Source organism: Podarcis bocagei, assembly GCF_964188305.1.
Source record: "Podarcis bocagei genome assembly, chromosome: 7".
Lineage (NCBI taxonomy): Eukaryota > Metazoa > Chordata > Lepidosauria > Squamata > Lacertidae > Podarcis > Podarcis bocagei.
Genome location: NC_138132.1, coordinates 69,568,498 through 69,584,491, shown reverse-complemented (window position 1 = coordinate 69,584,491; position 15,994 = coordinate 69,568,498). Strand labels below are relative to the sequence as shown.

General features: G+C 44.9%; 1 protein-coding gene across 11 annotated transcripts in view; it reads left to right on the top strand.

Annotated features, from left to right (window-relative positions):
- VPS13D (vacuolar protein sorting 13 homolog D) overlaps nt 1–15,994 on the top strand; it is a 119,025-nt gene that overhangs the window by 71,150 nt on the left and 31,881 nt on the right. For 10 of the 11 annotated variants that reach the window (XM_081201335.1, XM_081201333.1, XM_081201330.1 and 7 more), the window contains 8 exons: nt 1,287–1,466; nt 2,900–3,007; nt 3,967–4,116; nt 4,981–5,130; nt 6,101–6,197; nt 6,889–7,037; nt 9,635–9,769; nt 10,716–10,883. In XM_081201335.1, the coding sequence (XP_081057461.1) occupies nt 1,287–1,466; nt 2,900–3,007; nt 3,967–4,116; nt 4,981–5,130; nt 6,101–6,197; nt 6,889–7,037; nt 9,635–9,769; nt 10,716–10,883 (1,137 nt within the window). Of the gene's footprint in view, nt 1–1,286; nt 1,467–2,899; nt 3,008–3,966; nt 4,117–4,980; nt 5,131–6,100; nt 6,198–6,888; nt 7,038–9,634; nt 9,770–10,715; nt 10,884–15,994 lie in introns of those variants that run through there. The other variant, XM_081201328.1, reaches the window with a different exon arrangement.

Genomic DNA, 15,994 nt, shown 5'->3' with positions numbered 1-15,994 from the left:
GATCATTGCCACCATGCTTGCATTTCAGGAATTGTTTATGGACTGTGTGGTTTGTTAGTTTTGTTTACGTTTGTCTAGCTTTTGTTTCCAAAAACCCTTTCACTTAAATTCTGTGATCTTCACTGATTGCCACAATAGGAAGCTTAACGGAAAGGAAAGCTCTGAGCTAAAAACTTAAAATTGGTAGGATTACGGTGAATTGGTTTTCCACACGAAAAGGATTTTCAAAGGGAGAATGCAAACTGTGTCATTAAGAATCAAACCTGATTTACCAAAAGAGAAAAGGGGGGGGGGTGTATTTTAGTAACTCAGAGATCTTTGATCAAAGACTGCCTACTCTGAGCTATCCATCTGGAATTAATTTGTAAGCTATATTATAACAGATGCACTGTTCAGAAGTCTTTATTAAAGGGATTTGTGATCCCTCTATTTGCCCTGTCTGCCTCCCCTTCCTCCCTAATTCCATGTAGTTATTTGTAGTGCTTTGCAAAGAAGTGGAAGGCCGTGGCTCAATGGCCGAGCATCAGCTTTGCATTCATAAGGTCCCAGGTTTGATCCCTGGCATCTCCAGGTAGGGCTGGGAATATCCCTTGTCTGAAATCCTGAGAGCCGTCAGTTTAAGACAATAGTGAGCTAGAGGGACCAATGTCCTGGTATAAGGTGACTTCCTAGGTTCCTGAAAAAACCCAGTAAAGTTAATTTGGTACAGGCATATTGTACTAGTACTTGGGCCCATTGTGTTTCCTTTCCCAATTGTCCTGCTGAATTATTACCTGGCCTTTTAAGGCTGTAGTCCTGCGCACATTCACTCCCAGGTAAGTCCCATACAATTAAGTGGGACTGCCTTCCAAGCAAACTTGCACAGGTTTGGACCTTAAGTCGGTTTTCTGGGAGCCCCTAACCAAAGCAAACGACAACAAAAAAGAATATATGGAAAAGTTCTCAAGTCAGCTAAAATATATCGGCTTGAAGATTCGAAAATGCAGATGCTCTAAATAGAAAGTGCTACAGTGGTACCTCTGGTTACGAACTTAATTCATTCTGGAGGTCCTTTCTTAATCTGAAACCGTTCTTAACCTGAGGTACCACTTTAGCTAATGGGGCCTCCCACTGCCGCCGCCGCACAATTTCTGTTCTCATCCTGAGGTAAAGTTCTTAACCTGAGGTACTACTTCCGGGTCTGTAACCCGGAATGTTTGTAACCCGAGGTGTTTGTAACCCGAGGTACCACTGAATTTATTTTTAAGCTCTTTCTGCTTTCTCTGTTGTTTCCTGTTTCCTTCTAGGCCAAAGGAGGCATTGCAGGGCTGCATGACGGAGCAGAAGTCGTTCTTGGACCCGATACGTCCCTGGAGATGTTAGGTCCAGTTCCACCGGAACAGCAGTTTGTCAATCAGAAGATGAGGCCCGGCTCGGGAGTTTTGGTAGTCAGGGTCATTCCAGATGGCCCAACCAGAGTCCTGCAGGTGATGGAAATTCTCCGTCTGATCCATGGAGATTTATTTCTATAACTAAGTTATGCTTGGAGTAGACCCATTGACATTTGTTGAGCCGAGTCCTTTACGTTCATTCATTTCACCAGGCCTATTTTTAAGTTGGCCTGACATTGAATACAACAACCCAGTATTTCTAAACTGATTTTCACCCAGACATGATACGCAGTGAACATAGACAGTTAGTCATACAGAATGCTAATAGAAAACCACAGTGTCTTTCATAACTTTTAGGCAGCAAAACATTATAAAAACTAAAAGCAGGCTGAAGCAGCATTAGCCTTTAAAAATCCCAGATTTTTTAAAAATGTCTTAAAGCGCCATTGAAAAGATTGTAATGTCTGCACCAGTCATACCTCCAGAAAATGCTGAAACACCACTGCACCCAAGGCCCACTGTTTATATATGCATTCATATATATTGAGCATTGCTAAACAAGGCACTGGGGGAATGGCCTCAGCCAAAGTTCTTCAGACATAGGCACGGTGACTTAACATTTGCAAATTAAGCTAATGCATCTTTCAGTACCTGCGCTATCTTTCAATACAGCAGTGTTTATATTGTGCTTTTCCATACCCAAAAAGGGGACCCTAAAGCTGTCTGACGATTATCAACAAAACAATGACCACAACTTCCCCCCTCAAAAAAACCCACTAGCCAGGAAATAAATAGCAACGGCGCTAATAAATTAGAAACCGATAACAAAAACTATCAAAGAATGCCCCTGCTTCTGAAAAGCATCTTGCAATTACTTTGTTTTAAAATGACAATTTAAAATGGGTGCAGAAGCCTTTGGGCACGATGCTTAAGTTCTCCCTGGGCCATTTTTACAGGTGGGCAGGGCTGCCTACCTGTCGGCCACCTGACAACCCAGTTATATCAGGCAAAATTGTTTCTACCCCCCACCCTCAAATGTGGTTTGAAATCAAACTGCAAAGGCAGCAGCCTTTGCAGACTCTGCTTGTTGGCAGTGCCTGCAACCCCTGCTTCACAGGCCAAATGGGGAGACCTCCTCTGCTGAGGCATGTGGGTCACAAGTTCCTTGCTGCTGCCTTAAAGGCAAAGAGAGGGAGAAACAGGCAGACCACTTGGCACTGAGAGTTCCATAGCTTGGGTACCACCTCCAAGAAGACCTTGTATTGTGTCTCCACCAGATGTACCTACCAGTGATGGGGACACGGATATAGGACTCCTTTGAAGATGCAAAGGTTCATACAGAACCAGCTAGGAACAAAGTGTTGCATTAGATATTTTGTTGCTGCCAGTTTCTTTTCGATTCATCAATTTCTTACTGAAACTTTCTATTTCAGGTTTCAGGTTTTGTTTCTGGGTGTTGTTTTGAGGCCTGTGGATTTCATTGGCCTTGTAGAGGGGGAAAAAAATCCTAATAGTGTATTCTGTATTAGATAACAGACTTCAACCAACGCAGAAACGATCGTTTCTCATATGAAGGGGATGAGCTGGAACACGATCTGCGGAAGCTGAAGAACCCTGACACAGAGCAAGAATTGGAAGTGAGTCAGGAAAGCTGCTATCTGGGGTTGGGAGGTTGTTTCTGTTGCTGCTGTTTTTTCAACAGACAAAGCTGCGTAACGAGGACCACTCACTCACTCTTCTCGTTTTCAAATCTGAATTAGGGATTGGCCACTGCACTTTGTCGTGCTTCAGAAATTCTGCTTTGCAGACCTGGTGCAGAGACTGATAGGATTGGATCTGAGAGAGAGAGTTCCCATCATGAAATGTAGAAAGTTTCTCTTGGAGCGCTCACAGTCTAAATTCGACTCCTGATAACTTTCAGTGTTTTAATTCTGAAAGATCAAGCTGTAGCCAGCAAGGAACTCCTGTTTATGAAATCAAAAGAGCTGGGGTTGCATTTCATAACACACAGGAGTCCCTTGCAGATGAATCACAGAATCCGGACTGCAAAAGTGCAGAGTCGGAGCAAAACGGGTGTTTTGTGCCAAGGAGGTTCATGCAGAAATGTAACGGCTCCTTAAATCAGCCGTGGGGGGACCTTATTTAGCCCAAGGGCCACATTTCCTTATGGCAGCCTTCTGGGGGGTCACAGGCAATAGCAGGCACTGCGATGGACGTAACTCTCGGCTTTGTTTGAAAGGCTGCGCCAACCATGCAGAAGTTCCATCTCTCTGTGGCAAGCAAGAGGTATCAAAGAGACATCTCCCCAGGCAAAAACACTCAAGGATGGCAGAAGGCAGGGCTGGTGAGGGGTGAGGCCTGGGGATAGTGTGTGGGACAGTCCTGAGGGCCAGTTAGGGGCCACATTTTGTCCCCAGCCCTGATGTTCCCCACACCCAATTTACAAGTCCTCAGACTTTACTTCCAGGGGATGTGAACCCTGTTTCTGAATGCAAAAGGCGACAACTGAAGCCCCCAAGTTGAAAAATAGAAACATTGGTGGTTTAATGCTTGTGTGAATGCTTTTCAACCCATTTTGCTTCTGCTCCGTTTGCAGGTCCAGTTGAAATTGGAAGGCGGAATAGGTTTATCTTTAGTTAACAAGGCCCCAGAAGAGCTGGTGTTTGCGAGCTTCACTGGCATTAACGTCCATTTCACACAGCTGTCAACGGGTCAAGTGCTTGAACTGAGTATACAGGATATACAGGTAACTGGATGGGTCCACTCTCAGACAAGAACAAAAAGAAAAAAGACTTTGGAGTGAAATTCGTCCCGGAAGTATATAAGCTAGATGCGAATATGACACGCAAGGAAAAATAAACAGGAGGGAGGAGGTTACAGCTGATTGCCAGGGGTGGCTCTGGTTGTCTGTGGTTAAGAGCGGTAGTCTCGTAATCTGGGGAACCGGGTTCGCGTCTCTGCTCCTCTACATGCAGCTGCTGGGTGACCTTGGGCCAGTCACACTTCTCTGAAGTCTCTCAGCCTCACTCACCTCACAGAGTGTTTGTTGTGGGGGAGGAAGGGAAAGGAGAATGTTAGCCGCTTTGAGACTCCTTAAAGGGAGTGAAAGGCGGGATATCAAATCCAAACTCCTCTTCTTCTTCTTCTTCTTCTTCTTCTTCTTCTTCTTCTTCTTCTTCTTCTTGATAAAGAGCAGTCGCTGTTCCCTTGGGAAGCTCGCCCTTGAATCAGATCAATGATCGGGATATTCTGGTTCACCAAGCAGTCCCAAATATTGAATTGTGTCTGTGCAAACAGCAGATGGCACTTGTGCACCCAAACAGATAAAACACTCTCTAGCAGTGCTAGAAAATGACAAATGACATTAAAGTTGGCCAATGGGAAATAAGTGGTGTAAACTAGCTGGAGCCATTTTGGCTGTTGACTGATATAGCGGTGAAGACCTTGGTGTGCCTACTAAGGCAACACAGGTGTAAACTGTGATCTACTTTGGGACCTGTAAAAATGTTCGCATATCAACATCAGGGTACCGTTTTTCACCAGGAGCTGTTTTTCATTTTGCGACTTTGAGGTATCTTGATGCTTCTCCCCCATCTCTCTCCTTGTTTAGGTGGACAACCAGCTCCTTCGTACCACTCAGCCTTTCATGCTCTTCCTGACCCCCAAAACTGGTGAAAATGAAGCAACCGAGACAGGTCCTGCTCTGCAATTGAATGCCATGAAATTTCCCAGTAAGAGCCCTTTAACTGATATATACAAGGTAATCCAACAACCGGATATCGTTTGGGCTATGGAACTGCAGAACTGGGAAGAAAGGGGATCTGTGTACCTATCTAGGCCTTGCTCCCTCAGGTAGCCAGAATTGGAGACAAAGCAAAACAGATGTGCAAAAAAAATTTTTGAATACATGTGCGGTCAGTCTAGGACCAGGGAGACCAAAGTTCAAATCCCTACACAGCCACAAATCTCACTGGGGGACCATGAGCCAGTCACTTATGGTTTGGGGTTGTATTTGTTCTATGCTGAATCCTCTACAGAAGGGATATCTCAGCTTGGGGGGTGGGCCATATTTGGAAATCTAAGGATATTTTGTTGGTACCACCAAAAATCGATTTCACAGAAGACCTACTGATCTTCAGAAGCCCTCCCCACAAGGAAACTAGGCAAAATGCCCAAAGAGACACGCATACAGAACAAATAAAATGCAGACCAAAGAAAGCAGATAGCACGTGTGTGCACACATCTCAAAAGAGGGAACTTCCTCAAAGTTGGGAGATAAAGGTAAAACAGATAGGTGGGCACTATGTTGGGGACCACATCCCTAAGGTTCAAGTAGACCCTGTAGTGCTTCCAACATTTCATTTTATCTTTTTCTTGTACCTATTTGAAGATACAAAAGGTTGACTTCATGCAATGTGAACCCGTTTAATGTTTTGGTAAACATCTGTATTATGTGTTAACATTTCGTCAGCCTCCTGGCATATGTACCTGGTACAAATCCTCAGGCTTCCTTCTGGGCATGTATTAATTCTGAATCTGTGTGTTACCGAGTGGAAGCCCTGTAAGGCTGAAATTCAGAATGCAGAGTTTAAAATACGGTTTTTGTGTCACGGGTCTTTTTGTGAGCGTATTTATTTAGATTGCAAACTCCTCGTGTGATCTGTGTTTGCTTTCATAAAGAGTTGTGTGCATAGCGTGATAGAAAAGAACACACCTCCCTCTCGTTCCAGCATCTGATGATCACAGCTGGCAGGTTCACAGTCCAAATCGAGGAGAAGCTGCTCCTGAAACTTCTGAGTTTCTTTGGCTGTGATCAGTCAGAATCAGGTACGTTGTCAGGTCTGCAGTCATGCTTGCGGAGTCTGTAAATAAAGGAAATTAAAAATGCTTGGAAATTTTTCTACATTGAGCTGGAAAGCCTGAGATGAAAACATTTTGGCAGAATACTTCTCATCCATCCCCAATATGTCTGTATGTTGGTTTCAGCCTGCTTTTCCTTTTTTGAAAAATTGCATTGCAGGGACCTTAAATAATGTTTTCTTGACAGTATTGGAAATATTCCGTACAAAACACATTGCAAATGTTGGAATAGTTTGCAGTGCAGTCCTGAAAAGGGGCATTAAAAAACCCCCACACATTTTAATATATATTATTTAAAGATGATCTGATTTGGAGTAGGAGATGATTAGTGGGAGTACCAAAAAGCACAGCAGTAAGCTGGGTTGGGATTCATAAGGTTGCATCCAACTAAGTCCTAGTCGGAGTAGACCCCTTGAAATGAATAGACCTCAGATAGTCACTTCCATTAATTTATTTGGGTCTGCTCTGAGTAGGACTAACCCTGGGTGCAACTCACAGTTGTTTTTGTACAAACTATTGGTTGCCGAAACTGTTAACTTATAAGCTCCCTGGATTTATGCCGTAATTACTTTAGTTGTCCTCATTTATCATAATGGCAGCAAATTAGATGCCCCAGGTACTATTGTAATAATGCCTGTGCCATGTCATTGAAACACAGAAGTTGAAAGTTATGATGAAAACCTTCACGAAAAGCCGGTTGATCAAGGTGGAGCGCGGACGCGATATTACTTTGAAAACCTCAAGATCAGTGTGCCGCAGATAAAGCTGAGTGTCTTCACTTCCAGCAAGCTTCCCTTGGATCTCAAGGTAAGGCTTCATGGGCCCATCCTTCCAGAGTGTTCTGCTGTATTGCATAATAATTTTTTGCAGGGTGATAGATAAGCAGTGGTCTGCAGGAGATCTGCAATCTTCCTGAGAATCTCCTCGTATTTAGAAAGCTAGATTTCTAGTACTGAAGGCTGCAAAATAATATCTGCTGAAAGCGCAGAATCCAGGGAGAATTGGCTAATAAAATGCATGCCTCTTCCCCCCTCCACCCCCTTAACAACTGAGGATTGTCTTGCCAAATGAGATCAAACGTCTGGCTTGACGAATGTTCAGTCGACAGCAGTGGGCAACCTCTAGGATATTCCCGTTCTAAATGTGTGCGCCGGTGTTAAGACTTGAACCTGAAGCATATCATGAAATGGAAGCCTGTGGAGCATCATTGGCAGAGACTTTGCTTTTTTTATTGGTCATTTGAAACCAAACTGAGTACAGCTTAAAATGAATGGGAAAACCTACAGTGTGTCCAGATAGTGATGTGGACTCCACATCCAGCCCCAGCCATCTCCAACAACAACTGGAGAACCACAGGCTCTTCATGCCCCATGCCCACTCGCCATCTCTGGCTTAAAGGAAAATGGGAAAATGCTCTAATAGGAACTGTATAACTTCTATGAAATTATATACAGTGGTACTTCGGGTTACAGACACTTCAGATTACAGACGCTTCAGGTTACAGACTCCGCTAACCCAGAAAGAGTACCTTGGGTTAAGAACTTTGCTTCAAGATGAGAACAGAAATCGCGCGGCGGCAGCTGGAGGCCCCATTAGCTAAAGTGGTACCTCAGGTTAAGAACAGTTTCAGGTTAAGAATGGACCTCCTTAACCCGAGGTACCACTGTGCAACATACGCTATCTAGTGTGGAGGGTTTGAAGTCTGGGCCAGGCAACACATTCTGTGTTTCATATTGGCCTTTGATATTTGGGGATCTCTAGTTTTCAGACCTTATGAAAAGCAATGCAGGGTGAGGCCCAAAGACCCATCTAGCCCAGCTTATTGTTCTCACAGTGGCCAACCAGATGCCCATGGGAAGCCAGCACGAGGGGCCTGGGTGCAATAGCAGCCCTTGCAACCTGCAATTCTTAGCAACTGGTGTTCTGAGGCACATTGGCTCTTGACACTGGGGAGAGAGAGAGAGAGACCCTTCTGGGATAAGCTCCCAAAGAAACTCTGCACATCCTGCCATGGAGCAGTTGCACATTATCCAAGCGAAAAACTTTCTGGACCTACCAGGCCTGGCCATCACCCTGTGGGAGCAGAGTGGGCCACAGCACGCTCTCTTGTGTTGGGTGGGGAGAGCTGCACTGGGAAGCGACCTGCCCTTCTCTTGCTTTCGTTCCTGCACTTCTTTGTTGAAGAACTCCTGATAAGGTTCCAGGGAACCTGGAGTTCTTGGGAACACAGTTTGAAAAAGACTGTTCTAAGTCAACAGACCTAATTTTAGCCTCCAGTTTCAAGGAGCCTCCACTTAATTAACCAATAAAAAAAGCCACACATATTGTGGCATTCATTCTGAGCTCAAGTCTGGGGCAGGCAGTGCAAACAAAAACACAGGGAGCATTAAACCACATGGTGCTGGGGACTCTTTGGAAAGCAATGGCAGGGTTATTCTGTTTGCTGTCCTTACAGTCCAGAGAAGCCCAATTTTTAGTGGCTGCTGCTGTCTGTCCCTCTCAGGAAATAGGACGGGAGTGGACTTAGAAATGGGGAAGAGGCTTGTTGCCACTCAAGGAAACTGCCTTTCGTTTTGCAGACCAAAAGCAAAAAAGCTCAGGGAAGGAAAATGGAATGAGGTTTTCAAGATGTCCTTTCAGATGTCTTCTTTTTTATTTTTAACAAGTGGAGCAGCAGAGAAAAGGCAGCCTCCACCTGGGCTTCAAATGCTAAAGCTCTGTCCATTCTTGTATTCTCTCTCTCGTTTCTCATAAGCTCAACCCCAAGGTGGTTGGGAGGTAAGAAAAGAAGATGAGGAGAAGCATGTGCCGAGTCATGCACATTTAACACAAAACGCCTCTTGCATTAATTCATAAGCAAAGCTGCCAGATTTAGCTGAGAAGTGCCAGGATACGGAATTTAAAGGATTGTTAGCCTTGAAGTCATATCTCACTGGAGCTGTTTTGTTGGCCCTACCTATAGCGGATGGCAAGAGAGGGTATGGCAAATTGAATTGTCAGAACATCTGATTTACCACCGCAGAGTTGTCCAAGGTTTGGCCAAAGGAGATATAGTATGGGTAACCAACAACAGCATATTACACAAACCTCCAATGGCTCATGCATCATGGAGAGGGCGGTTGCCTCCCTCCTGACGGTTTCTCCTTTTGCCTGGTCTAGACATATTTCAGACTGTCCCTTTTGTTGTTGATGATGGTGATGATGACTTTTGATCTGATTTCATTTTGATGTAAATTCTGACCCATCTTGATTTCTTAATGTTGAAGATGGAGAAGATGTAAGCAATATTGTACATCACTCAGTCACAGTTACGTTTTTCTCCTTTGAATTGTTCATCCTATTGATTTTTGTTGCTGTTGCTTTAAAGTGTTAAGATGCTAATCTAGTTACTCTGTTTGCTTTAGGCATTGAAAAGCACCCTGGGCTTCCCTCTGGTTAGGTTTGAAGATGCTGTGATCAACCTGGACCCCTTCACCAGAGTCCATCCCTACGAGACGAAAGAGTTCATCATTAACGACATCCTGAAGCACTTCCAAGAAGTGAGTTAATTTTGCACTAGAGGGCGCAGGGCCACACGGAGCCAGGCCTTCCTGCTAGGTAGTCCCTGCTGCATTGCAACATAGGAACCTTCCTTCCCCACTCAGGTTCACCAAAGCCCCAGTCTGAGCAGACCTGAGGGCTGCTAGTGTTTGACAGCGATAGCGCAGATGTTCTGATATGTTTATAGCAAGCGTGGGTAGCCTTTTGTCTGTTAAGTGGCCGTGTTCTCTTTGGGGACAATCTGTGTGTGCTCCCCTATCCAAACACTGACCGCTCGTGTGGTTGATCCAATTTAGAGTAGATTGCATGGGCATCTTATTAACACCCCCATGTGCTTGCCAATGGTGGCCACGGCCAGAATAAAGAATGGGTGGGACCACACCTTTCTTTGCTCCTCTTGGTCCCTGCCCAGCAGACTGCAGGGAAGAGAGTGTATTGCTCCTGCCAGAGATGTGAACTAGTATTTTGCCAACAGCCTCATGAAATGAGTTCAAGGGCCACAGGTTGCCCACCTCTGTTTTGTAATCAGAGTGGGGGAAATGGGTGTGGCCACCTTTCCCTCTCTTTCTTTCTGTCCCAATCTGTCTCCCCCTTTCCTTTGCTGGGTGTTCTCTCTTACTGTCTGTGTTGTAGCCCAAGTTACAAAGCAGCTTACTAACTCACATATTATCCCCCCTTGAGGGTTTTGATAGAGTAAGACATGAACACTGGGGTGTCTCCAGCTCCTTCACTCTGACTGCTGTTTTAGTACCCATGGTGAGATCAGAAGGCTGCATTTTGGTCTTCTCCAGCTCTGTGATTCAGATACAGAAGAGAGGAGGGGAAAGGGTCTTATTCCCCCACCCCTTTATGGTCACCCCTCCTTATGCAAAAGAGCCCCATTTGCTGAACATGATGACTTGCCATGGGCTCTGTTTCCAGTGACATTTCTGATGCCCTTTCCAGGAGCTGCTCAGCCAAGCGGCAAGGATCCTGAGCTCCGTGGACTTCCTTGGCAACCCGATGGGTCTCCTGAACGATGTTTCGGAAGGTGTTACCGGGCTGATAAAATACGGAAATGTCGGTGGCCTTATACGAAACGTTGCCCACGGTGTGTCAAACTCTGCTGCAAAGGTAGGGATACGAAGGATAAGGAGGCCCGTTTGTTCCTCCTGCAGCTCTAGCAACTGCTGATGCCTCAGAGCAGGGGTTGGCAAACTAAGGTCCACGGGCCAGGCTGGATCAGGCCCAATTGCCTTCAGGATCTGGCCCACAGACGGTCCGTGGATCGGTGTGGGGATTCTGTTCATTCGGGCTGCGCCATTTTTTTCTGCACCATTCCATTTCCCACACACACACACACACTGTGGTGGCACCTCCTCCTCCCTCCCTCCTCTTGGCTCCTCCCTGCCCTGCCTAGAGGAGGAAGGGGGCTGGGCTGAACTGGCTGAGCGCCATTTTAAGTAGCCCCTCTCCGGAGCCAGCCCTTTCTCCGGAGCGGACAACCTTGCTCTGCCTACCCACGAGAAGCAGTGGCGGCGGTAGTGATGGTGGTGGCGGCGGCAGCCCCAGGGAAGGTAAGCGCAGCGGCTGGGGTGGGTGTGGGGTGGAAGACTACTTGCCCCCCATGCCTCTTGTTCCAGCTCCCCGCCCCCCGGTGCCGCTTCTCCTGCCCACCACAAGGTATGAGGGACAGTGGACTGGCCCGCAGCTAAAAACAATTTGCCGACCCCTGCCTCAGAGCAACCTTCCCCTACCTGTTTCTCTCCAGGTATTCTCAAACAACACTGCTTGAAAGCACAATTATTTTTGTTACCAGGTGTGATTGTCCCAAAACATGGGTTGGCAAGATGGCTGACTTGAACCAGTGGGAAAACAGACCATTTTAACATAGATAAAATCATCAACCAATATCGTGACAGATCATAGAGCATGTCTTTGTTTTCCCCTTCTGTTCCATACTGAGGGACTGTTGCCATTTAAACCCTTCCTATATAATAAGAGCTTCATCCTTTGGAACTCCTTGCCTATTGACACCACTCAATCTTACTTCAAACACGTATGGAAAAGTTTTTATTTCAGCAAGCTCTGCCCAGAGATATGGGAATGTATCCAATTCTACTCAAGAGTAGACCTATTAAAATTAATGGGCCTGCCCTGATTATGACTAACTTTGGATGCAATCCATTGCACTATATTTAACATTAGTCCTACTTAGATCCGTTGAAATGAATTGATGTAACTAATTTAGAGCTGTTAATTTCAGTGCGTTTACTCTGAGCAGACACTAGCGTTGGATAAAATTCGTAGTTGAGTTGCATATATTAGTTTTTAAAGTTTAATTGATTTTATTTGTGATTATTTTATTTGAATTTGCTTTTTGTGGTTTTTGAGAACTTTGGCTATGTTTTATTTGCAGTTTGTCTTCTCCACGGTTTTCTCTTTGCCTCCCTTACAGTTCCTCATGCTGTCAAATGAGTTCTGCCCTGGGCAGAAGGATTGTCAAATCCCAAAACAGGCAGAACGATGTGTGCACAGTATATCTATTTTAGACATTTATATACAACCCTACATCATTTGATTCTAGGGCAGTTTGCATTGAAACAACAACTTCTAAAAACAACAATGAAAACATTACAGGACAAAGTTGAAATACAATCAGCCGGTTGATTTCATGGCTTAGTGATGCATGCTCTATTTTTCAGGTCCTCATTTAGACATTGTGTTCTCCTGTTTTTACAGCCTCAGCACAATTGAGGCAACGTTTTCAGCATGGGCTTTTTCCCCCTGCTGAGATTTATGCATTTTTCTTCCCTAAGCAGCGAAGCCCCTTCAGAATCCATCTTGTGCATGCCTGTTTCGGATTATTCATTCCAACCTACATTGAGTGCTGTGTGCTTTTGCATCTCGCAAAGGAATCTTTGAAAACTCTGCTCGGGTGTTGAGAAGAAATAATCCAGTCTCGCCACAAGGGAACCTAGCCAGACCAGTAAAAATCGTGGCCATTGGTTCTGCTCTTGTGCGCTGTCTGCAGGCAGAGTATGATTAATTAGGGTGTCTGCTCTCGCTGCAAACCCTTCCACCTGACACAGAGGAGCCAGACATTTTCACATCCTTCAGTTCATTACATCAGTTCTGAGTCGTTGGTGGTTGAGGCAGCCAAAACCCGTCTAGGGAAATTTGTACGTGTCTTATGCCCCCTCGGTTACCTGGTTCCTTTTCCTCCCCTTTCTTTTTTTAAATAGCAGTTCAGAAGATGCAAATAATGGCAGACCTTCCATATCCACGTACTTCTTAACGAGGCTGAACTTTAACGACCCCTTTAAAAGAAATAAAAAGTGCCTGCAAGAATTGCACGCACGCACACACAAAAATGCCTTATTTATGAGCTGTGTCTGGTTTTGCCATTGTATAGATTTTCTGTTTAATCACTGTTGATTATTCCAGTAATGGGTTTTCCATGTATCTCAGAGCGTGTACTGGGTGAATGACTTCTTTCAAGTGGAGAGGTTCTGTGTATTTAAGTTGGCACAGAAACTCAGGTTAATGGAAGTTCACTTCAGACCATTCTCTGCGGCATGATCCCTTGGAGACTGGCTGTTTTTGTGTGTTAAGAAGGGCTTTGATCCTAAATATAGGGACCGGAGGGAATTTCCATTCCATCTGCCATGGTGGCTAAAAAAGAAAAAGAAAGAAACCCAACAGTCCTGTTTGAACTATTTGCATCAAATATCCTCCCCCCCCCCTTCATTTGGGTTTTTCCTTTTTTTTCTTTTTTCTCCCTGAGGGTTGCAAATACCAAAAGCTAAAATTATTCCTCCCTTCAATGACTTCTTGGTTAGAGACGACAGTTGGTGGTGCAACTTTATAAGCAACAGGATGAATTCCTTTTAGTGATTCAATTCTGTCCTCCAGCTCGAAGCCTCAGTTTTATTGCAGTGTCTGCCAGCGTAAGGAGAGGGGTTGTTTTTCCCCCTGAAAGGTTGTCTTTCTGTGTCAGAAATATTATGGTCTGGTAGCTGGCTCTGCGTTGGAAATGGCTTCCAGTACTAGAGGCGCAGTGGATTATTTGCTGGCGGCTAAAGAGTCCCGTGCTTGCAGTCCATTCTGGAAATTACAGAAAAGCTGCCATGACTGGTGTGTAAATATACATGTGTGGGAACAGGGTTCCCAAAGAATCCCTGCAGAAGATGGGCTTTAAAACAGAGTACAAGCACAATGTTGGGCAAGGTGATGGCAGCAAGCTTAGGCAGACTGGGGTGATGTGTGTGTGTGTGAGAGAGAGTCTGCAGCAGGGAAAGTATGGTCAAAGATAGAGAACAACAGGCAAGGGCAGAAAATGTACTTATGGAGCTGCGTATGAGCATGAAGCTTCATTTCAGTAGGAACTAAGCTCAAAAAAAACTTCTCAAAAGAGATGAGAAGAGGTTTGAACGGTTGGGGGTGCCACAACCTACATGTTCAGAGTGGTTCTCAAACGCCTTGATACTCATACGTTTTGGCTCCCAAACGCCGCAAACCCGGAAGTGAGTGTTTGTGAATGTTTTTGGGAAGCCAAACGTCCGAAGCAGCTTCCGCAGCTTTCAATCAAGTGCAAAAATCTCTTCGGCCAATCAGAAGCCGCGCCTTGGTTTTCGGAAGTCGAACAGACTTCTGGAACGAATTGCATTTGAGAACCAAGATACGACTGTATATTAATAAAAAACAAAAACTAGAGCACCAGACACACACCAATCTAGGTAAAGCAACTACTTTATAAGTTGAAGTTACTGGGAATGAAGAGAAACACAAAACACGGAGTGCAGTGTCTGCATTTTCATGATAATCTCTGATATAGAAAATGACTTTTATGAAGGCACTGGTAGGTGCCATTTGGGGCTTGGGTGCCCTTGGTACGGGTGGGGTGGGGTGGATGATAGGGTGCAGTTCTTAAGCAATTTATTAAGGCAGATCTTGATGCCCTCTGTGACTGGTTTGCTTTCCCTTTTCACAAGATGACCCATTATGTAGTGAAAGCTCCTTTCTGCTTTGGCGTGTCAGCCCAACACCTCTCAAGAGATCATGCTTGGCTTTTTGAAATGACACTTTCCCCAGCTTGCTGCAGGGAATGATCCTCTGGTGTGAATTCTGAGACAGTGCTTTTGCTGCAGCCGTTTTCATGGGGAGTGAAAATCAGTCTCTTACTTGTTTATTTTTATTGACGTTTATTCCATGTATAGACTGCCTTTCTGCCAAGGCACGTGATGTGGTTTGTCCTAATGGTCCAGCTGGCAAGTTACTGGCATGTTAATTCTTTTTAGCTGAAACTTCCGAGACAGATTTCTCTCTAAACTTGTGAGGGTTGTATGTATGCACCTCTTTTGGATGTGTAAGCTTTGTCTTATCTCTCTTATCTCAGTATCTCCTGTAAATCCAATATGGCAGATTACAGCAAAATACAGTGGTACCTCTGGTTAAGAACTTAATTCGTTCTGGAGGCCCATTCTTAACCTGAAACTGTTCTTAACCTGAGGTACCACTTTAGCTAATGGGGCCTCCCGCTGCCGCCGCATGATTTCTGTTCTCATCCTGAAGCAAAGTTCTTAACCTGAGGTACTACTTCTGGGTTAGCAGAGTCTGTAACCTGAAGCATTTGTAACCCGAGGTACCACTGTATATACACTATGTCTCCACTTAAGGGTTTTGTTCTGGACTGTACTGGAGAAATCGGCTTGCCACTCTTATTAAAGCAAATTGTTCTGGAGCATAAAGAAGTCTCTTTGGTACCTATCAGACAGTGTACTACTTCGAGAAACTAAAGTGAGTGGAGGAGCAGTCAAAGTTTACTTGCTGCACTAGGGCAATTAAAGGTTCTGAAGGCTATAAATATAAGCAACAGAGAAACCTCGCAACGAGAGCTCAGCTTTCATGTTAAAATTTGATGTTTTCTTTGGGAGTTTCAATTTCTGCTGAACCAGCAGCAGCTGTCGTTCCCTGCACCCCCACCCCCGGGTACCATCCTCTTGGTTGAGTTAGAAAGGAGTTAAAGACCAACATAAAGGCAAGGCAGGAAGAAAACATTTCCATCTGAAGTATGACAAAGTGATTAAAAGCTGGCAGAGCTGATGTTGTGATGTGCCCTCCCTCCAACATTGGGAGTGGTGACACCCGCTGTTTTGCAAAATATTCGCTGTGGAAATTCCAGGGGATTCTGGCAAGGTTTTTTGTTTTGTTTTGTTTTGTTTAATTGGGCTCAGCCAGGCTAT